Below are 22,400 nucleotides of genomic sequence, written 5' to 3' on the forward strand. Positions count from 1 at the left end.
TTTTTAAAACGCAATTGTTGCTTACATACCACAAGAGATACTTGCTGTTGATACTTATAAGAATTATTATACCAAAATAAAGTTCAAGGCTTGATTTCGTTACAAGGGGTAACAAAGCAAGTTATTTTCTTAGGATTGCTAGCCTCATAAATAAAAATAAAATTAGGTACAGAGAGTGAGTTCGCTTTGATTAATAATATTTTGATCATATGATTTATTCTGATTCGCTTCGATCAGTTTCAGTTGATGGATTGGGTGTGTGCACTCCTCAAGTTGTTTCACAGCGATTCTAATTTCGAATTGCTAAGCTGATTTCAAAGTCACAATACATTTGTTGTGCTGTTTATAGTCATTTTTTGAATAGTTTTTTGCACCCCGCATTTTGTTGCCCCACAAATAATTATAATTAACTGACAACGGGCCAATAATTGCAAAATGGCTTTGCTCCTGCAGGCGAAACAAGTTGTTTCTCATTGTGGCTGCCATGACGACATGCCCGGGCTCCGGATCCCCAGTTGCCCCGATATACTCATATGAGTGAGCACTTGTGAACAAATGACTCCGGGCAATAGACCGATCGACTCCCCGACTGACTGGCGATTAATTTATCTTTGTGCTTCTGTCTGACGGCGAGTCCGTCATCGTTTGTCGTGTTTTGTTCTTAAGTAAATAAATCATGATGACAACAGTTAAATTTGATTATACAATCTTTAGCTTTTTTCTTGTCCACAAAGCATACATTTTTCACGGCCCAAGGTCGACACACGGATTTCCACAGAGCGAAAAAGTAACGCATGCAACATTAATTTGATTTGCGTGCGAAGTGAGCTCAAAATTATATATGAAGGAACAATTTTCATTAACTTAGCGTAGCCAAAAACACATACAAATTGGCCAATGGTGTTGTGATTTTTTTTTGCTTTGCTGACAACTTAATCTGCTGGATGACGACGAATCCCAAGACAAGAACATGAATAAGCGAGCCATAATTAAAAAACAAACGTCACATTTGAATGTTGGTTTTATGATCAAAACACATGGGTGTAGCAGGGGGGTCTTAAAAATTACATAATAAAAAGAAAGAAGAAACAAATTTTTGAACCATTTTCGAAAAAAAGGGAATTTAAAATATATATATAATTTGTTTATTTACTATTCTTACTACTCTTTTATTTTACTGTCACCTTAGTAAACACATTTTAAAATATATTTCCTTCTATAATTTCTCGTAGTTTTTTATTAAATTTTTTTTATATTTTTTTAAATAATATCTATTACAAAGTATTATAATTATACTTTACCTTAACTCTACATATAACCACTTTTAAATTGATCTAGTTCAATTTATGGCTGCTCCTAGCAATACCCATAAATCTATATTTATTCGAATATTATTCATAATCCCATCTGAGTGTGAATAATCCCTCTTCACCTGCCATGTCGCCCAATTGCTTATGCAAATGTTCTGAGTTACCACTTTGGCTCTGGCTTTTAATTGCCAGCTTCGGAAATCGCATTTGCCCCAATATGGTCGCAGAGCGAGCGCGGTGCCCAGTCTATAAGACCGATCCCGGGACCATAGCCATGAGCCGGAGATCCCGCTTAGGAGGTCTGTGAGACGTGTCTGCCACCATTTAAGGCCGCCGCTTGGGAAAGCGGTGAGAAAGCAGAGATAACTCTCTCAACTGGCTAATTGTGAGGCTCTGGGCCAAGCTTCTGAGCCGCGTTTCTGGCTGGATTTTTCTCTTTCCATTTTTTTTGTGGCCACCTTGCCGGTTGTTAACTTTGTCTGCTGCCTCGAAAAGCGTTGGTGTCTCCGAGTGGGCGGCGGCTTGAGTCAACGTTGATTTTGTTTTATATTTCACGTAAATTTATTATTACAAATATCATTATTGCCGCTTTCAAGCGGAAATACACTCGACTTGGCCGGCCCACGCTCCCTCATGGTCATAACCACCTGCACGGGTTCTTTTTCGTTGGATTTTTACCTTTTTTCGGCTTTTGGGAAGTGGAAGCTGGCTATTTTGAGTGGAATTGGACGAGCGGAAATGCCAAGCGATTAAGTTGTTGTCTTTTTTTCGTATACAACCATCTCATTTTTAGTGATAATTAATTTTTGTGAGCACTTTGATATTTCTAATTTGCATAGGTGAGGGTCGCGTGGGTGCGGGGCATATGAATCAGTTGGCGAGTTTATGAATGGCATAGTAAAGTTACTTTGTAAAACTTTCAGGGGGTTGACAATGGGCCATTAATGCGAAACCATTTGCATACATAAATTTAATTGATGATTTAAGTGTGTTTTTTGTTTGTTAATGTTTCGGATTCGGATTTAATTAGTTGAGCCATGTCATCAATGGAAATTTAAAAACAAAGGTTCATTCATAAAGGGTTTTTTAAATACTGTTTACTAGACTGTATAAAAATCTGCTGCTAATATTAAAATGAGGTTGAAATTATTTATTATTGTATATTTTTCCTTGGGAAAATAACTGCAGATCTGTGATTTAAACGCCCATTGACATAAACATGGATCACTTTCGGCGAAGTAGTTTAGCCCGCTCGTATCAATCAACGCTTATTAGCCATGAAAAGCGCTCGCCACTGAAGCACCGAAAGCCAATCGTGTGTGAAGAATAATGGCCATGTCCGGCCCCTGACAAAGCCTAACAAATCACACAAGGAGGCGAAAAGTGAGACTGCAGAAAAGTCACAGCAATGTGAGCCCAGCGATCCACAGATCGTGGCTAATCGTGAGCGATGGTGGTCGTATGGAGGGTGATGGTAATGGTGGCTATACTGCCTGCGAGGAACGTGATTTTGGCCCCCGTCATTCAAGCATTTAAGTCATTTAACATTATGTATCTCTCGTCGCTGCCAATTGTAATCCCCTTTCCAATAACCACAGCAACACCAAACAGCACACAACAAAAGCTCGCTGTCGTCATCGTGTGTCTGCCCCTCGGTTTGTTGTTGTTTTTATTAATTTTGGTTCAATTAATTACGCTACAAATTGTCAACAAAATCGAAACCGCAGACAACGCACACAGGGGCACGCACGCAGATGGAAGGTCCCGATGAGCAGCTGAGCTAATAACCAATGCAAATCTCCGTGGACAGTAACAAGGACACTGCGAGAAATATAATATAATCTATATATAAGTGTTAAAAAAATATTTTCTCACAATGGTCAACCAAAAATCTTACTAAATACATTTTTCACACTTATTTTGTATTCTAATTAGTATGATATTTGGGGGCTCTTTAAATCCCAAAAGATCTTAAAAATAATAAATTGAGTTTTATTTTGCAGGTTTAAAAAAAAAAATAATATTTTTATACCATAGCATCACAGATAATATTATGTTTCACAATTCGATTTTTAATTATTTCACAGTATTAGATTATTCATAGTATTAAAAGATTTTGCATTATAAATAAAGGTAATATCCTTGAATATCTTTGGATAATTTTCTGTGCGTTTAAAAATCAGAGTAGTATGTATGAAAGTAAATTTATTTAAACATGTAACTCAAAATCAACATACAAATTATATTGTGAAAATAAAAATACAATATAAAACGTCACAGAAATATTTTTTTAATGGAAAGTAAAGTAAATCCCATAGTTTTCCGTGTGACATCATCAGACATTCGAAATGACAGGGGGACACGCTGTGTAAATGGGCGAAAGGGGGCTTCGTGGGGATTGGAGTGTCCACTGGCCCGTCTAATGGCTGACTGTTGGCGGCATTAACTCATCATGATTGGCCGGGGGAATGGCAGGGGACAGCGGATCACAGGGCGTGAGCCAGGACGTATAAATATTGATTTTCAACCCGGTGCTCGGCTGATGGGGATTTGGATTTCGAATTGGTGTCGCATCTTGGCAGCACACAAACCACTCGCCACCCACCACCCGCCAGTGCCCAACACCCACAAACCAACTCCTGTCCGAGTGCCAATTATAAAAGACCACTCGAAATGCGCCGCCGAGTGAATAAATGTGGATGCCAACTGACAGTCGGGGTAATAATTTCAACGACATGTCAATGCCGATGCTCATCAAAGTGATTTCTGCAGCAGCCCCTGCCTGAGGCTCCCATGTTCGTGGGGCATGGTATATGGGACGGTATAGTACCTCCCCCGCCCAAGAGTGTTGACAAAACGCCAACGCATTCGAGACGTTTCACATCAGCGATTGGTTTTGCTCGACATTATGTACACGAGTGCACACTCACCATGCCCATCCGATCCGATCCGAGTGATGTATATGGGTGCGTGTCTGTTTTTATAAATAAGTGGGCTCAAATAAAGAGGTAAGTGTGCTCGAGGGTGGCAGGTGAGTTGATTATTTTCTTATTTCCCCCTCTCTTTGTGATTGGGGCTACCTCGGAGCGCAGACTATAAATTTTGATATATTTAGCGGTCCAACATTGGGGCCATATGTCATCATATGCATATTTTATAGGAATCGTGTCGGAGTGCAGTTGATAAATCGTACGAAGTAAGGAGAAATATAATACTGCAGCTTTAAGCATAAAATGGATGGATATTATAAAAAATATGTAAATGCAAGATGATAAAAATAAATACATATATTTTTACAGAGCACTAACAAAATGTTAGGATAATAGGATAAGTAGTATTTTTCAGTCCAACAAAATAATTTAATATTATTCTTTAGTAAGATACTTAAAACTAATTAATCTTTGTAATTGAATAATTATAAAATCCAAAACAAATATCTAAAACGCGCTTAGTTGGTTTATTATTTTAATTTTTAAAGTTACCTTACAAGTTTATTTAGGCATTAAGTTTTTTTCTTTTTAATTAAAATTTATCAAGATTAATGCTAGGCCGACAAATTTATAAATCAATAAATCAACGTGGGAGTGCGTCTGCCAAACTGTGATTTTATGATTGAAAGAAGAGGCTTTGTGATTTTAATGGGTTTGGTTCTTAAAAGGAGTATTGCCTTTTTGGTTAGAGCTTTGGCAACGCTTTGGTTTATTTTGAGAAATAAATGAATAAAATTGGTTATACATTATTCAAAGAGTGTCAAAAAGTAGGTGAAAAACCACCAGGGTTTTCTTTGGGAAATCACAATTCGGCTTGATCGATTGCCGGCGATACGCCCTCAAATGGTTGGCATAAAATGAGAATCATTCTATTTAGCACTCGTGATGATTAATTGGCCAGTCTTTGATGTCTGCATGCAGTTGGCAGTTACGCACATTAAAATTCAATCAAAACGAATATAAATAAACTCCAAATTTATGGCAGAGTTTATTTTTGGCGTCGAAAGAGCAGCATTGCCTTGGCTTTTCGGCTCTAATTGCGAGTAATAAGCCTCAATTGGCGATGGCCAAAAGAAGTCGGGCCTGCACAGCCACAGTTTCGGCGGTGTAAGTCTGGTTGGAGTCCCCAATCCCACGCACGGTCGTAATGTCGGGTATAGGAAAATACCAACCCACCTACCGCAATAAAAGCCCGTTTCAATTTCAAATTGATTGCCGGCCCAATGTTATTATTATCTGCTTTTATTGTTATTTTGTTTTTTTTTTTTCTGCTTTTTTGCCAGCTTGTTATTGCCATTGTTGTTGGTGTCATTTGGCTCTTGGTGTTAAATACTCGTGCGAATTTTGTGCTTTTGGAGGCCACCACTGAGTTTTCGGGTCTGCTCTGAGTTTCGATCTCAGCTTGGGTCTTTGGCTTGGCGCCACCCCCACAAAAGTACGGCAACGAAAATAAATATAAAATTTATATTTGTTTTTCATGCTTTCTCGTTGGCATTGCCATTGGCGAGGTGAGCCTCAGTCGAAGTTGAAGTTAAAGTCGCAGTCTCAGGCGTTGGCCCACTCGTAAGATAAATAAAATATTTTACTGATTTTGCGGGGGAAAATATAAGTGATTTTGGTTGCCTTCGCTGACCAATACAACGTGCTGCCAAAGGCAATTAATATCAGCTCTTTTTGTATGTAACTCGAGTGCCAGGCACTCGATTGTGATAATATTATTGAATGAAATATGGGAATTTATATGCGGATTTATTGGGCCTATGTAAACTATGATTTTACATATTTTGCTTAAGGCACTTGGTGTACGAAGATGGGTTATAGGTTCCTTTCCTGTAATGGTATATAAGATTTCAAGTTCCTAAAATAGAATGCAATAATTTATATTACGCATTAGAATTATTTTATTTACATTGTGTATCGATAATATACCACATTTATATATTTAATATAGTATCTTAATATTTATTGATTCACTATTATTATTTTGACACTTTCCCATCGTTCCTAAGGCACTTAGTACCATTGCTGTGACTTTATGAACACATTTCCCTGGCTTATAGCTCGACACTTTCCCACCGCCGAGTGGATCGAGTGAATCAAAGCCTCTATTTAGGAGTGCGGTTCTTACTGCCTTGTCCGCGCCGTCGTAGTCTAGTCATAGTGGCCATGTCCGACGCAGTCGAATGCTGGCTTGTTTGTTTTCTAGTTGGCTGCCTGTACCCTTCCTAATATGGCCAAAAGCGGCGGCACACACTCGTACACTTGTTCGGTGTGTGCTTGTGCAACACATCCAATTGGAAATGAAAAACTCTGACCTACTAATCACCGAGCCAAAAAGCCAATAAGAGTCAGCAACGCAAGACGACGGCAGCCAGAGGCAAGTGGCAGTGCCACCAACCAGAGACAGCGAGACCAGCGACATTGTCGCCGTGCGACAGCAACACCAGGCATCAGAAGGCCCAAGAAAAATCAAAAGATGGACAATACTTTAAACCAGTTCCAAATGGCGCAGCCTTGTTGCCAATGCGCGCATGTTACTTACCCAGCATAAACACAGGCCGCAGCCAAAGAGTTCTGTTCGCACAAATTTGTTTTGAATTTGATTAGAGTGCAGCGGGCTATAATGCATGAATGGCTGTATGGATATATGGATATGTGGCTATTTGGTCTCCAGGCTGCCGCAGGTTGCCAGTTGCCAGTTGCCGGCCCAATTGACATTTCATGCCGTATTAAGTTAGACACGCGGACAGACAGTCCGACAGCTCCGGCAGACAGTCGGCAATTTGCGCCATTTGCTTTGTCGCATTTGTTTTACTTCACTTTTCACTATAAAATTATTATGTTCGAGTCGAAAAAGAGCGAAAAACGAGCCAAGAAAAAATGAAAATAGCGCACAAGGACACTCGCGCATGCGCCCCCAGACGGCGCCAAAGCGTCGATGGCAGAACCAAAACGAAACTGCAGAGCCAGGCCAATATTACACTGGTACAAAAGCTGGGGTATTGCAAGGCATTTTAGTTGTAAAAGGTCAAAATCTTTGACTTCATAGAATATCTTGTCATAAAAAGTTTTTAAAAACATAAATTCTTGACTTTGAATTTTGTGTCTTGAATTTTGAGATTTATAGTTTCGGCTTACAAATGTTCCTAAAACATTTTTCAGAAAATATATCGTGCTGAGAAGTTTCTGCTCAAGTTAATAAATTAAGTATTTCGTACTGATGCTTATCACCTCTAAAAACCTTTTAAGATCTTAAGGATCTGTTCTACTAAATACTGTTTTCGAAAAAAGCAGCTCCATATTCTATTAAAAATGTGATATTTAGTTCTAAAACTGAGACACACATTTTTGTAATTAGCCAAATGCATTATAACTATTTTCAAATTTTTTATTAATATATATTGATTTATTCTTATTAATTTCATAAATATCTGACAATGTATTTATGCAAAAATGCAATTAGTGAAATTGAGCCTAATTTAAATGGATTTAAACCACTGTGCAGCTGGCGGCGTCACCGATATCTGGCCAAATTGGTGATGATGACGATGGCGATGGTAATAATGGCGATGATGGTGGCCGGGAGGCTGTGGCAAAGGCTTTGTCGCTGCAGATTATCACGGTTTTTGTTTTGCTTCCACTGCCTGGCGTTGTGCTGTGTTTTGCTGGCATAAATTTCAATTGCTCGCATTTAACAACAATTTAAAGCAAATTAAATTTGCCGTTCGGCTCGATTATTGCCTGCTGATAGGCGAGGCTCGGCCTGACTGGGTTGCCAATGAACTCGTAGCGCCATCTATCGGCGGCTCTGCCATGTGCATATAAAGTAATTTTCTGCTACATTAGGTTTCGGCTTCCATTTGGACCCTCACCCTCCGAGGGGGAAAGCTCGGGGGAAAGCCTACAATAAGTTGGAAAAATTGAGCAAATCTGGCAGGGTTTTCCTGGTTACTGCGCCTTGCACTTCAAGTCGAACTGGGAATGATCTGAAGGAAAAGGTTGAAGAAGTGTTAAGTGTAAAATATTATTATATTATTTTTGGTACACCTTTAAAAAAGTCTGAGCTATATAATCCGCCATTACCATACTATAATTCTGTGTTTGATGAGCTCTAATTTTAACGAGAGGATAATAGAAAGGTAACCCTATATATAGCTAAAACGAACATAGTCATGGATTTAGAGGGTAAAGCGTTCTGTTAGTATGTTGTTGATTTTGTAGGCTTATGATAGTGTCAGACTTTGATATTTTTATTTTTATTGTTTTGCAGTAAATAAGGTTTAACCTTCCTACAAATCTTTCACTTACCTTCTCCCTTGTCTGAAGAAATATACTCCGTACAGCTGGCTGATTAGGCTGCCATCAACTCGATCAATCTGGCCATAAGCTTCTGCAGTGGAAGAGCAACAATTAAAAGAAATTATTATGGATTTGTTTTGAGCACTTACTGCTGTTCGTTGGCCTTTTCGCTTCGCCTTCGACTGGTTTCTGCTGCCAAGAAAACAGGCGCCCACCATCGCCCACATCAAATGCTCCACTTAGACGCGCTCCATTGTTTCCGCATTCGATTAAAAATGATAAATGCCTCGCTGCGCTCAAGTGAAAACAGAACCAGTCGAGGAAAATACTCGCAAGCATATAGCTTACATATACATTTATCCAGTGGCTTTCTTACTCCGGCTTTTCTTGACCAGTTTTAATGTCTCGTTTATGGAACTCTGATAAGTCAAATGCTCCTGGGCGTTCTGGCCCCGAGGCCCTGCGTAATTATTTGATTAATTTTATTGCCCGTTCGGTTGTGTGAGGCTGCCGGAGATGGCGGTTAAATATATCGTTTATGCTTTTATTAAATTGCACGCATTAATTAACTCGGAGCGAGGGGGACTGCGAGTCAAAGTCAAAGAAAATGCCTGGAACAGACATCATCGGGGCTCCCCATTCCGCCGTCTATACTTTTCGCCAGTTTCCCCAGCCAAGAAAGCCCTGCGGCCTTTTTCATTTCAATTAATTGCTCCGACGTGGAAATTAGCGATTTCACATGATTGTTGGTAATCATTGATTTTATGGCCCACATAAATCTGTGTCAATTGAAATGGCCGCCAGGTGAGCTTTGTACTTACTTAAATCGCAATACCCTCCGATTATGTCATTATTCCGGTCTTGAATTGCTAAATTGATAGGAAGGAGCCCCGAACTGAGTGTTTCTGGCATGACAACATTTCCATCTTACAAATATTTGCGGGCATCGCCTTTGTCCCGGCGAAAACCTCAGCCCAACTAGCCTGCAAACTGGCCCGGGCAACCACAAATGGCCCAGAGTGGCCCTATAAAACCGGGGGACAGCGGCGGTGTGGGGTTAAATTGGGTTCACAATGTGGTGTGGAAAGTGGCCGGCTGGGTTTTCCTTTGAAACGTCCACCGAGCGGTCAAGGTGGAGATTGTGAGAAATTATTGAAGGAGAACTGGGGCCAAATTGATGATGGATTTCACGTCGATTAAACGTGGCCAGCAGAAGTCTGGCTAAATTGGTATTTAAGTTTATTACAACAGAGTGAGGGATTTGTACATTAATATGCGAAAAATATTTTATAGTCCTTTAATTGGCAGTACAATTAATCCTATAAACCAATTAAAAATAGAGTCTTTATTAATATACTTTTAAATGAAAAATAAGTCAAAGTATGTTTAACACTTGATTAAAATCCTTTAAATAATATTTTAAATATTTTTAAATTTATAAAATAATCCTAACGCATATACAGAAGATTCTTATAAAGTTTCCACTCAAAGCTCCCCTGATTTTTAATTTTTCCCCAAGACTCCCACTGTGTTGCCACACGCTCTCTTATACAATGCATTGAAAAATGACTTAATTTCACTTGAAAAGCCCCAGACGATGACCAATAACCTGCTCCGTGGTGGCTTTTTTCCCGGCTAAAGACGGCAAGATGGCCAGGAGGAGGTGCCTGGGAAGGCAGTCACTCGGTCAGTAGGCGTTCGAACTGAGACCGAACTGAATCTGCACTGCACTGGACTTGCACTAATAAACATAAGGAGTAAACAAGTCCATATACGGTCAAATCGGTCAGCAGTATCTTTTTCTGCGGCATTTTGAGTTCCATTGTTGGTTTCTGAGATTGTTTTTGTACCCTGTTTTTTGTCACTTATGCATTTTTCATGGGACGATCCCGAGCCTTCCACTTCGATCCCAAAATCTGGAGTGACAGGCGGCGCAGGCGCATTGCAAATTGTCAAACCGTTATGCGAGTTGGCCAACTTGGAGATGGAGGTGGAGTTGGAGAAAGTCCAGCGCGTTGGCGGCGTTCGGATTTATTGTGAAATATTGAAATTACACAAGATCCCACAAGCCGTGGCTAGAGCTTGGCCAGTGGGAAAATGAGCTGTGCATCTGCATTTTATGCAGTTTGCGGGAAAAAACCCAACCAATCGGGCAGAAAGGAAAAAGGAGACCAGAAACAAGTCCCACTGCGGTTATCGCCGTGACAGCTGTCAATCAGGCAGAAAAAGTGCGGCGAACGAGAAAGTTTTTTTGCGCAGGGAAACCCCAACTCATCCAGGCGACGACTTTAATTGTGCCGGGCTTTCAATTAGCAGAACAAGTGATTTTATAGCGCCCTCAACCGAAATTACTGCTCTCGAATTCGGCCAGGTAAAAGTCTTGCTTGTCTCCGGGTGTTGGCCCAGAAATTACCAGCCTTAAACGGCCAGAAGGACAATTACTTTATTTGCGCACTCAATTTATGCTGATTTATGGCATGGGCAATGCAGAGTGCCGATGCGCCCATGCCAGCCCATTGGGCTGAAATCCCAAATGTTAATTGCACTAAAATGCAGATTGCTCGTGCACTTGAAAAATAAATATTGAGGAAGTGCTGAGAATAAACCGAAACCAAAAAAATAATGCATATAAGACAAATATTCATAAAACAAGTTATCATTTAAATGGAACAAAGAAAATCAAAATTCATACAATTCTTTAATGGAAAGAATTTTTAAAGCCACATCAGGTACAAATCTTCAAGTAAAAATTGAATTTGTTCTACAAATATTTGATTTGCTATTGTAAGGACTTTAATTTACCTTTATTAAAACTTATATCATTATATAAACAGACTTTCGACGGTGGATTTTATGTTCATTGAGGTTTTTGCGGAGCACCTTAGCCAAATTTCTTAATATCTTAAGGAAGGTATTTTCTGAATTTTAGAGTGACTTTTATTCCGAGTGCCCATGCATTTTTATTTGCATATATCTGCACATGCATCGAGGTCCAGTTCGGGGCAGACCTTGGCTGCATTTTGACTGCCAGCCGGCAAGAGATAAACAGCGACAGTTTTTCGCCCCGATAAAGGGAACCTCGATGGCGAATGGGTGCGAATGGGGCGGTGGGAGGCTGTGGGCTCTGGACTGGGGAACCTTGTTGCCTTGTCTGCCAAACTCATTAAAACGAATCTTTTTTAATGGCCAAAAGTTTGCCTGGTTGCTGCCATAATCAGTAAAATTAAGGCCATGGCAGCTGAAAACTGTTTGCTGCCTGCCAATGTCGTTAGCGAATGGTCCACAAAAAATTCTGGCAGACATAAAGAGCGATGCTGGAAAGTTTTAAAACTATACCACTGATTTTATTCGCATCTATTGATTGCTTAAAAAACGGAACATAAACAACTGGATAGATTTGGGGTGGTTTTCATTGTGGTCATTGTTAGTTGATGTTGTTTGGCAGTTATATAATCTTTTGGAATTTTGTTACCCATTTTCCTATCCACAGATTAAAGTAAAAGTGGGTTAAAGCATTAATTTTAGATATTTAATATACTAAAGAGTGTTACTTAAACTTAATTATCTCAACCTTTAAGAACTGCCTTCTTTTTTCTGAGGCTAATTTCCTCCCCAACTTTCTGCTCTTTGTATCCTTATTCCCTTATCCCTTTACTCTTGGCAAACCAGGACCACGAAAACCTCATTGGGAATTCAATATTCGCCGGCTGTGGCTTAAAGGCGACAACTTGTGTGTCAAACGCGCAAAGGCAACGCGGCCGGCGACTAACAACTTACTCAAGCCAACTGCAAAGAAACAGCAACACTCACTCCAGCCCTCATCCTCCTCCTCGATAGATGACGCAGGCACTGCCACTGCCATGTCACACTCCGAAAGGCCGAAAAGGCAGCACCGCCAGTCCCACACAGACGTGCTCCGGCGGCTGGAGAGTGTTTTGGGTCCTCTGAACCCCCGAGAACCCCCGATAAGCCCCGAGAAGCCCCGAAAAGCCCCTCGGAGCCCGGAACTCCACTGGAAATCCCTGCACGTGGCCATCGGGCTGCACTCTTGTGCACTAATTACGAAAACTCAGCACGTTTTGCCATCGCATGGCCCAGCTTTTGGCCCGGCTGTCTGGCAGCTTGGCTGCTGCCTGTTGGCCGCTGGATGTTGGCTGTTGGCTCTTGGCTGTTTGGGCCCGGCCTGGCCGCCTTGTTGCCCTGCCGCCCGAGTGGTTAAATGCTGTGCGGAGCTGTGCTGCAGTAATAGCAGCAACAAGGCAACATGCAACGCGACAGTTGCCCACACCCTGGGGAACTTCTCATAACACGGCGAAAAATCACCGAAAGTTCCCTGGGTCATTATCCTGGTTTGATTTTGACCTGAAGTCTAACATCTCTCGAGATCGTGACTTTGATGGGTAATGCTCAGTTAAAAAATCGAATAATAACTGCCAATTCTCATAAAAAAGAATACAAAATGGTTGAGGAAAATAAATACTTTGTTATAAGTTAATTGTTAGTAATATATTAATTTATATTGTGACTTATTTATAAAGGTTTTAAGTTAATTTTTCTAAAAAAATATATGAAGTGAACCAATTCAAACGCTTAAGTTATATTTCCCATGAAAAAAGTAAATATTTGGATTTATGAACGAATATAGGATTATGCTTTTATCTTTAAATACGATTTTAATCACTTTTAACTGGCTTAAGCGAAACCATTTCGATGCTGCGGACTCTATTTAAGGTACAATTGTAATTAACTTTTGGGGCTTGTTTCTCATTGTGTAATTCCAGTGGCAACAGAGGCGGCGGTGGCGGCATTGCCAGTGCTAAAGTTAAAAACATTGCGGCAAGCAATAAAATCAACATTGGTTTCGGTTTTGGCTTTGACTCTGCCCCAGCGGAGTCCTCCACTTACCGCCATTCCCCCGGCGGCCCGTTGTGTAACTGTATTACTGATGAGCTTCAAAATGTGCTTGGCGTGCCACAATTTTACCAAAGTCAATGTCTGAGGCTGCCGTTTCCACCGGACTTCCACCAACTGGGCGAGAAAAGCCCCTCGGCAGTGGTGGTGGGTTAAGGGCTGAGAGCAAAAACTCATCTTCTCGTGACTGCAATAATTAGGAATGCCGCGCGGCTTAGCAGGGCCATTAAATGCTGTCTTCAGTTATTATTGCCACGATTTTGGACTGCTAAATATATTTCTCATGGGTCTTACACAGTAGTTTTATGCTGAAATTTTACACTCAACTAAATAAAAACATACAAGTAAGCATTGTACTATGATTAGGATATCCCAACACTCCTTATAGCGACCATTCCGAAATAGCTTCTCAGCCTGTAAACCAGCCTGTAGTACACATTGTACACACTGTACCCCCAAATTGGAGAAATCTGACACCCTTATATAGCGATTCCTTCGGCGCTCCAGCCGCAACCGACGCTTGGTCAACTACATATTTGCAATCTTTACGTCGGCAACATGGCTATAAAAATAAATTACACACAGCTTAAAACTTATGTGAGGCAGGAAGAAAAATGGCTTATAGACGCGCAATGCAGCCAAAGAGCAGCTCACCGAATTGAGAGGTACACAAAATGACCAATCGACCTCGGGCCCCAGAGGAGGGAATTTCCCGGGAACCTGGCTTCGAGTGATGAACGTTATTGCTCTTTTGCCGTGCAGCTCAATCGAAGTGATTCGCCCACACACACACCGCCGGCCCATCAATATGCCAGCCGGGGGGTGGCAAAGGTGGGGCTCGGGCCGACAATGAAGACATTAACATGACCAACGACAACGGGCAACGACAAAACTCTCCGTGCCCCATAGCTCATCACATTAATCTTCTTAATACGCCCATCAATAATTCAAAGCCAAAGGCATGACCAACTGGTCAAAGGCAGGCACCTAACCACCTTAAGCCCGAAAAGCTCGAAAATCCCAACTTGGCCAAGTGAAGAAGTCGCCTTCGACACGCAACCATATATAGTACGTGTGTCGAACGGGCCCGAGTGCTGAGTGAGTTATGACGCACTGTACCCGCTCCACGTTCGATTCTTTTCGCCTTCGCCCCAACTGAAGTGGCCAATGGCCAGTTTGTCGTCCGTCAAATGCAAACTATAACATATAGTACAAACACTGAACTCTTGCCCCGCCTGACACTGAAACTTTATGGCTCGCTGGCGTTTGATTTATTCAGGAATCGGGAAAACCCAGAATCTATATTTATATGTTTCATTGTTTCGGGCGCTGATAATCTCAGCTTGGCGTTGGGCAACTGTTGTAGATAGAGTAAACAAACAAAGAATTTACTGATTAAATATTCAGGTATCAGCTGGTACAGGCTTGATTGGTTTGACTTACATTTCCTATGCACAAATAGATTTTTGGAAAGCCCCAAAATCTATATTTAAGTGTTTGTCACCATCATTTAGGAACTGCTAATCAACTTTGTATTACTTGAAACAACATGAGTATATATATTTGAGGAAGAGCTTTTATATTTTTTATGACTTTTAAAACAATAATATCTGTCTTAAAATGGTTTAAGTGTAAAAAAGTATTAACAAACCATACAAACTTCATTAGAAATGGTCTTAAAATAGAATTCAGAAAATGATAAAAATATTTTATTGAAATAAAAAGTGTTATCCAATACTTTATTCCTATAAATTTAGTTAAAAACTCTGGTCTTTAAGAGTTCCCCGTGTCTTGCTGTCACGAAGCACTCGAATTTCTGAAAGCGTTTTTCTTGCACTGCACTTTTTGCACCCACATTTCGCATCTTGCGACCAACTATCGAAAATTGCGACCGTAATTGTATATGAATGACATATGCTGAACGCACAAAAGCGCTGGAGAGCTGCCGTCCTGCCCATTGTGCTCCTGCAACTGACAGGCGCCCCCGATGCCAGTCCTCATCCCCATCTCCATCTCCATTCCCATCCCAATCCTGGGGTCCATTGTTGGACCTGCACAATGCCGCCTCACCTGCTCCCTCGACAATTTGATGTCAGTCGCTTCATGCGGAATTTTTCTGTTGCCATTCGACATTGCCATCTCGCCCTCGCAGCTTTTTCACGCCTACTTCTGGGCCCAGTCGAGCCCACGCAAATGTCCTTTGTTTCGCTGCGATGAGATGGTACGGTGGGGTAAGGATGGTATGGGGACCCTCCCGTGAATTGTTGCCCGCTTCCTTTGGCTGATGAAGATGGGCATCCAGCGGGCCACATGTGTCAAGCCTCCGCCACTCCTTATCGGCGGCGGCTTAAACGCCACTAATTGTGTCAAAGGTTCGTCATGAGCGCGATAAAGACGCATGGGGCAGCCGATTGATAGAGGCACCCAAATTTATGTTCCGCCGGCTATAAAAGCAGCTGCCGGCTGGCGAAATACTCAGTTTGATCATTCAGAAAGTGAAGACTAGAAAGTAAGTGCTTGAAAGTGGCTGCTGGAAGTGATACAGTTTCGGGATTGACTAAATCGTGTTGAAAGGACTGTTTTTTGACACATTTTTAAGAGGCAGATTCGCTTTAAATATTTTTAAAGGTCTAAATTTGGCGACTTGTTAAAACTAAAAGCTTAGCATTTTTGAGACAACTATGTTGATACCTAAAATACATTAACCATTTTCCAATCACTTTAAATCACATTTAATTTTTTCAAAACTTCTTACCAAATTAAATTGTTATTCTTAATTTAAAATATACTAAGGAAGGTCGAGAAGAAAACTAAAAAGTATATTTTTCATATGTAAACACCATTTCCTTAGGTTTCGATTTATTAATATTCAATCAAAACAAAATAAATCACAGTTCCAATATCTGCTTCCATGGATAAGCATTACTCTCTAAAAATGTCTTTGGGCGGAAAAATGCTCATTATAAATAACTTATAAAAATGTACATTACATCTTTTCACTTCTTCTTGCAGCCTCTAAGCAACATGAACTTCTCGTGGCTCACCATCTTCGTCCTGGCCCTCTTCGCCATGACTGTTTCGGCCCTGAAATGCCCAGCTAACTTCCAGAGTGACGGTGGCCGGTGCACCGCCTGCGCACCATTCGAGGAGAGTGCCCCCAGGGATCCCAATACAGTGCCAAAATCAACAGGTGTATCCTCAAGAACTAAATAAATAAATAAGAAGTAAAACCTAATCAGCCGTTGAATACATTTAAAACACTTTGAAAACAAAACTGTTTTGCTTAGCTGCTTATCAGCGCGGTGTTATCGTCGTGGGCTGCCTCTCGCCAGTTCAGATCAGTAGAACTAGACCAAGGTTGAATAGATGGAATCATAGCTGTTCCTATATAAGTTGCATTTCAGTTGCATCCGTTGAAATAGTTGCATTTTGCACTTTACAGAAGTGAGTTGAGGCTGCCCAGTTTTTCATTTCCAAGCTCAGTGGATTTATTTCGAGTGCAGAAAGACAAAAGGATTTAGAATAATCTACAAATATGCTGCTGAAATGCACTTGGCTCTTGCTCTTGGTCCTGTCTCTGATGGCAGGAGCCTTTGCGAGCAGCGGATGTCCTGTGGGCTTCAAGTCCGAGAACAGTCGGTGCACCGTCGATCGTCCCGTCCACGGATCCTGTCCCTCTGGATCCACCTACACCCTCAGCGTTGGCAAGTGTGTTCACGACTAAGGATCTCAGAGGAATTGATATCTTAATACCATATAAAAATAAAAGTGAAAGGAAATATAAACTAATCAATGTGCAGTTTGAAAAATTATATTTCTAGGAAAAGTGTATGTTAAAGTAAAGCTAAATTATGAAATATTAAAAAATGTTAAAAATAAAATTAAATGATTCTAAAAAATAATCGTTATTAATAGTAATTTATTTCGCTAAAGACGCTCCAAAAATATGAAAAATTTTAAATCACTGCCAAATTATCCACCTATCAACATCTCAGGTTTCAACTTTCGCCTTTAAGCGAGTGCCATTTCGGAGTGAGCCCCGCTTTGGGCCAATTAAAGTTGGCCTTATGAGCTGGCCATGGGAAGTTCAACAAGTGTTGGGGCTAAACGGGCCCGACCGAGGACCAGAACTGACGCGGCTGGATGGTGATGGCTGGTGGTGGCGATGGCGATGGCGATGATGATGCTGAGTGACGTCGTCGCCAGGCGGGCACGTTGCCCATTAGTTTATTACCATGTAATTGACTCAACGCTTGTCAGCCGTCAGCGGCGATGGCTCCTGCGGCTTTAATGTGCTGCATTTAATGCCCAGGCCAACACCAGCGACAGCACATCAAAGTCAAAGCGGTCTGTCTATCTGTCGGATCGCCGCACTATATGTACTGTGTGTGTATATGTGTCTGTCTGCCTCAGCCCGTCCGCGATTAGCTTGATTGGCCCGCTGCCTGTCCTCACCTTTGGCCTCCCCTTATCGCCGGACCTGCACCTCAGCTGGAGTGTTTCGTAAGACTCGCCTTCGGATTGAATGGTCTCACTCACACAATCGCCCAACGCCGCCTGCTATAAAATTCATTAAAAACTTTGCACCCCCCTCTTAACTCTGGCCAAAAAACGTTGGCGAAGACATAAAAACGTAGAAAACATTTAACAGTGGCAAAACTTTGGCAAGTCCAAGCTGTCGACAGGATGTGCAGCAAACCCAATTGCATATGCCAATGTAACAAAGTTTTCAACAGCAAAATGTCCCACGCCCGAACAGTGATGGCACTGCCAGGACCTGAAGGTTATTCTTTTGCAGGAAAATAAGCCGGAAATTAGGGAAAGCACGACAAAAGAGTGTATCTTAAGAATGATTATCTAACTATATCAGAATACTTTAAAGTCAAAAGGTTTTCCGACATATCTAAACGTTTATCGTTTACAGTGTAGCTAAGAGTACATTTTTCTGCACATTAAACTTTTTTAAAAACACATAAAATATATTTTAAATTTTACTACATTTTAATATGTACCTTTTAAATATATATTCAATAAAATGTGTTTAATCTTCAAAATTTATGCTTCGAGAAACAGAAAATGATATGAGTGGCAGACTTGCATTTTTAGCGAAGGTAAATATTTATAAAACTCTTTTCTAAATATAAAATAAAGCTAAAATAGCGTATAAGACCTGTATTTAATCCCCTAAAAGCCATGGCCAAGCTGTCAGCACTGGGGCCGCTGCGCGTCCATAAACTAAACGTCCTTGTCACTGGGGCTTGTAAATTTCTATGACTTGCATAAAAAAGGGCTCCCCAGCCCAGAATGCCTTCCGCTGCTCTGGGTTTCCTTTTGGTCTAAAAGTTTCCTGTAGCAAAAGTCGGCCAGCCGGACAGCGGACATCGGACGGCGGCAGGAAATAAGGAAATGTCCTCAGTCGTATTTGCAGCCTTGGCAGCGACATTTATCAGTCAGTTGTTGCAATGTCCCCTCGGCCGATGGCCCGGAGTTGGGGCTGGAGTTTGGGGTTGAGGTGCAGGTTGGGTTTTGTTGGCTGAAGCTGGGCTTCGGTTTTCTTGTTGGACAATTTTCAAAAGAAGTCTCAAGTGCCTGCCGCCCGGAGCACTTGCAGCTGACAGCAATCGCTGCCTTTACATTCGCCATATAGCATATAGTATCTGGTAACTGGTAGCTGGTAGCCGGTATCTCTGGTCTTCTGCTCTTCTGGGCCGCCCGGAAAAAGTTGCCTCGGCAAACTCTCGCGCAAATATGATGAACGTAAGCAGTAAAGTTCTGGCCAACTGATAGCCGAACGCCGCTACTTGGCCATCTTATAAACACAAGCTGGCCCTAAAAAACTTTCGCAGCCCAGCAAGGGGGACTGCTTTCCTCTGGTGACGGCTCAACTTTATGGGCGGCCACATAGTTGCGGCCTGGCTGCATTTCAAGAAGACTGCAGTGCTAGTACACTGGGAAAAATTTAAAATAGAATTATAAGAAGGTTCCATTTTTTGTAACAATTTAGCATCGGAGTAATACTTGAAAAAATCAAAACAAATCAATATAGTACAAAGAAATACAAAAATTCAAGCTTAAAAACTTTGTTTCAATGTAACAAGGCTAAAAAAATTGTTTTAAAAGATGTATTCCTGAATGGAAAAAATCGTTCTTCAATCACTCTAATATTTGCAAAATCGATAGAAAAAGCAAATAATAAAATAAAAAATACTATTTATTCACTGTGATGGCTGTATGCAATCCCAGGGAAGTACGTTTTCTCTCAGTGCACCCTTCCTCCACTTTTCTTATCTCACTGGGGCATTGTCCACCCTCCTGCCAGCCGTCCATTGGTAAAAACGAAAGTGTGGCCATAATTTTTGAGCTCGTCCTGCTCGACCGGGTGTGTTGCTGTTGTGGTCGTCGGTGAATGTTCCCTGGTTTCTGGCCAAAACTTTCCCGTTATTGATGCTGCTGGCCAAAAAGAAGTGCTGACGAGGCTCACCAAGAGCGGGCCCGAGAACGGGGGCTACTTTCGAAATAGTTTAAATGCACTTTTACAGGCTTTTTACGACGTCAACCCGTCGTAATTGTTCGGCATATGAAGTGATAATGGATGCGGCGCAGACCTCTTTAATTACGGCAACACTATGCTAATTAGTTGCCAGCATGCAAGGCATTTGAGGCTTGTCAGTTTTCAAATGTAATAATCCGTTAAATTGCCCAAATCGCCATGCGATTCCAGTTACCTGTTTACTAGTACTTTTAATCAGTTATTAAATTTGTTTGCTTATCAAAATGTTTGCTAATTCGCTGTTTACACGGCTTAATTCGTGTGCAAAACAATGTGTGTGATGAACAAAAAATGTGCTGTGAATTGGAAAATTAGCCGTAATTCATACTTTGTTATTATCAACAGGTTTTTGACAAGAGATATTACAACATTTGAGGTGATAAGTCAAACACCAGAGTGTGAATATCTGTCTAATTAAGTTTATTGTATAACCAAAGCTTATCAGGCGAATAAATCATTACATTTTTACTGATCCCATATTTTGCTACACAGTGCTGCACCCGGTTATAGCCAAGTATTTCTGTAACCCCTTTGGCCGTGTTTGCCTGCTAGTCTGTGCGTGCTGGCAACTTTTATCCAAAAACTAAAAACAAGATGGCGGTTTCCGGTCTGTCCTTATGTCCCTGTGTGTGCCCCATAGGCATAAAAACTTTAATTTGAGTTATTTGCATGAGTAGTACTCATAGTTGAAATTATAATATAATTCCAGCGGCAGGGCAAAAACAAAAACTTTATCAGTGACAAGGGGACCCAGAGTTCCGGGCAGGTCGGAGTTATCTTCCCTCTCTCTCACTATCTCTGCCTCCATCTCTTTCTGCGCTGTTTTTGTCCCACTCCCTCATGCTCTATTTATTTGCCTGAAATGCTTTTAATGTGAAACTTCAAACCGTAAAACGAAAACTAAATCGGGAGCTGGAACACATGCTCCATGAATGCAAAAGCGATGTCTATGCATGTGGCTCGGTGTTTGTGGGCTTAAATATATGTGTGAGTACACATCCGTACGAGTGTGCGGTTTTGTGGGCCAAAAGTTTTGCTAGCCAACAAGAACAACAAGACCAATAAGCGCAGCGGTAAAATTTCGCCAACTACGCGACGCAAATATTCGCCAGATGAATATTGAAACGACGCTCCTGCCGCTGCACCTGAACGGAGTTGGCGGAAAATATCGAGTTGGCTGTCAACAACTTGGCCAATGAAAGCAGCTTAATCGGCGGTGCAAAGTGTTCGGGCTTAAATTTCGGGGTTTTCTGGGTAGCAGCTGATGAGTGCAGAATACTGCCTTTGGAATGCTTATCCTAACCATAAAAGCGTATGCTCTTCATAAAGTGCCTCTTGAGGCTCTCCACTTTATCAACGAAATAAAAAACCTTATTGCATATATATTTCGTTTAATACAACCTTTTTTAATTTAAAGTGTTAATCAAAGTTAAGTATATCAAGTTTAGTGACTTCTAAACATTACCTAAAAGTATGCAGCAATAATTCAAATCCGCACAGTTTTCACAGCATACTTTTAGACACCTTTACCTTTACACCCGTTCTTACTTTTGTGGGTGTACTCATTCAAATTTTGAATACATATACTGAAGAGACTGATCTGATCTTCTAGTTAAATTTCACTTTATTTTCCCTCTTAAACCCACCTAGGTTTCAAGTTATTACCTTACTTAGTTTTGAGCCAATATTCTTATCACCTTAAGCCCTCCGAAGCTGAAAGCAAAACCCTCCACTCTTCTACAATGTCCGGACAATCACATAATACTATAATTGTACAACGCTGAGCTGCAACATTTGGTGGCGTTAAAATTTTATGTATCATCCCCGTGCCCTACAGCCCCTTCCCAAGGTTATCAGCGAGACAATGTCGCCTCCGCCCTTGGTCAACTTGGACTCTAATCCGCCAAATCACCAGCAGCTGGCTTTTAATTGCTTTTCTGTTATTTTATTATTGCTGCACTTTGCTGCACTTCAAATATCTTCATCGCTGGCTTTTTGGCTCTATCCTCGTTTTTTGTGTGTTCCCCCCCATTTTTTTCGCACACTTTTATAGAAACTTATTTTGGCTTAAGTTTTTATCTTTATTCCTTGCTCGGCGGATTAAAAAAAAAATAGGAAAAGCAAAAAACTAAAAGAACGAGCGCCAAGGCGAAAAGCAAAACTTTTTATTTGCTGTGACAAATTTTGAGCAGATAAAGCTCCGGGAAACTTGGGAGCACGGGGTTGTGGCCAACAGAAAATTCGCCATGCAGGTCCCAGCCAGCTCGTTCCACCCACCTCTCATTTCACCTTCGAGGAAATGTTCGGAGCAGCGTTAACGCTAAATTAAGAAATTTTTGG

General features: G+C 41.1%; 2 protein-coding genes across 2 annotated transcripts; both read left to right on the forward strand.

Annotated features, from left to right (window-relative positions):
• The first annotated feature begins 4,199 nt into the window (after nucleotides 1-4,199).
• On the forward strand, nucleotides 4,200-16,745 carry LOC108025081 (uncharacterized). The gene is given in 3 exon segments (XM_050889276.1): nucleotides 4,200-4,318; nucleotides 16,523-16,640; nucleotides 16,643-16,745. Coding segments are annotated over 2 exon segments (183 nt in total). The 5' UTR covers nucleotides 4,200-4,318; nucleotides 16,523-16,534; the 3' UTR covers nucleotides 16,720-16,745.
• Nucleotides 16,746-16,933: 188 nt separating this feature from the next.
• On the forward strand, nucleotides 16,934-17,412 carry LOC108025082 (uncharacterized). Its single transcript, XM_017095341.3, has 2 exons — nucleotides 16,934-16,954; nucleotides 17,014-17,412. The coding sequence occupies exon 2, from the start codon at nucleotides 17,046-17,048 to the stop codon at nucleotides 17,232-17,234; it is 189 nt and encodes a 62-aa protein (XP_016950830.1). The 5' UTR covers nucleotides 16,934-16,954; nucleotides 17,014-17,045; the 3' UTR covers nucleotides 17,235-17,412.
• Nucleotides 17,413-22,400: the final 4,988 nt, after the last annotated feature.

This window comes from Drosophila biarmipes, chromosome 3R, assembly GCF_025231255.1.
Source record: "Drosophila biarmipes strain raj3 chromosome 3R, RU_DBia_V1.1, whole genome shotgun sequence".
NCBI classification, from domain to species: domain Eukaryota; kingdom Metazoa; phylum Arthropoda; class Insecta; order Diptera; family Drosophilidae; genus Drosophila; species Drosophila biarmipes.

Excerpts from the sequence above, each read along its gene's own strand:
- LOC108025082 (XM_017095341.3), top strand. The coding sequence starts at position 17,046 with ATGCTGCTGAAATGCACTTGGCTCTTGCTCTTGGTCCTGTCTCTGATG.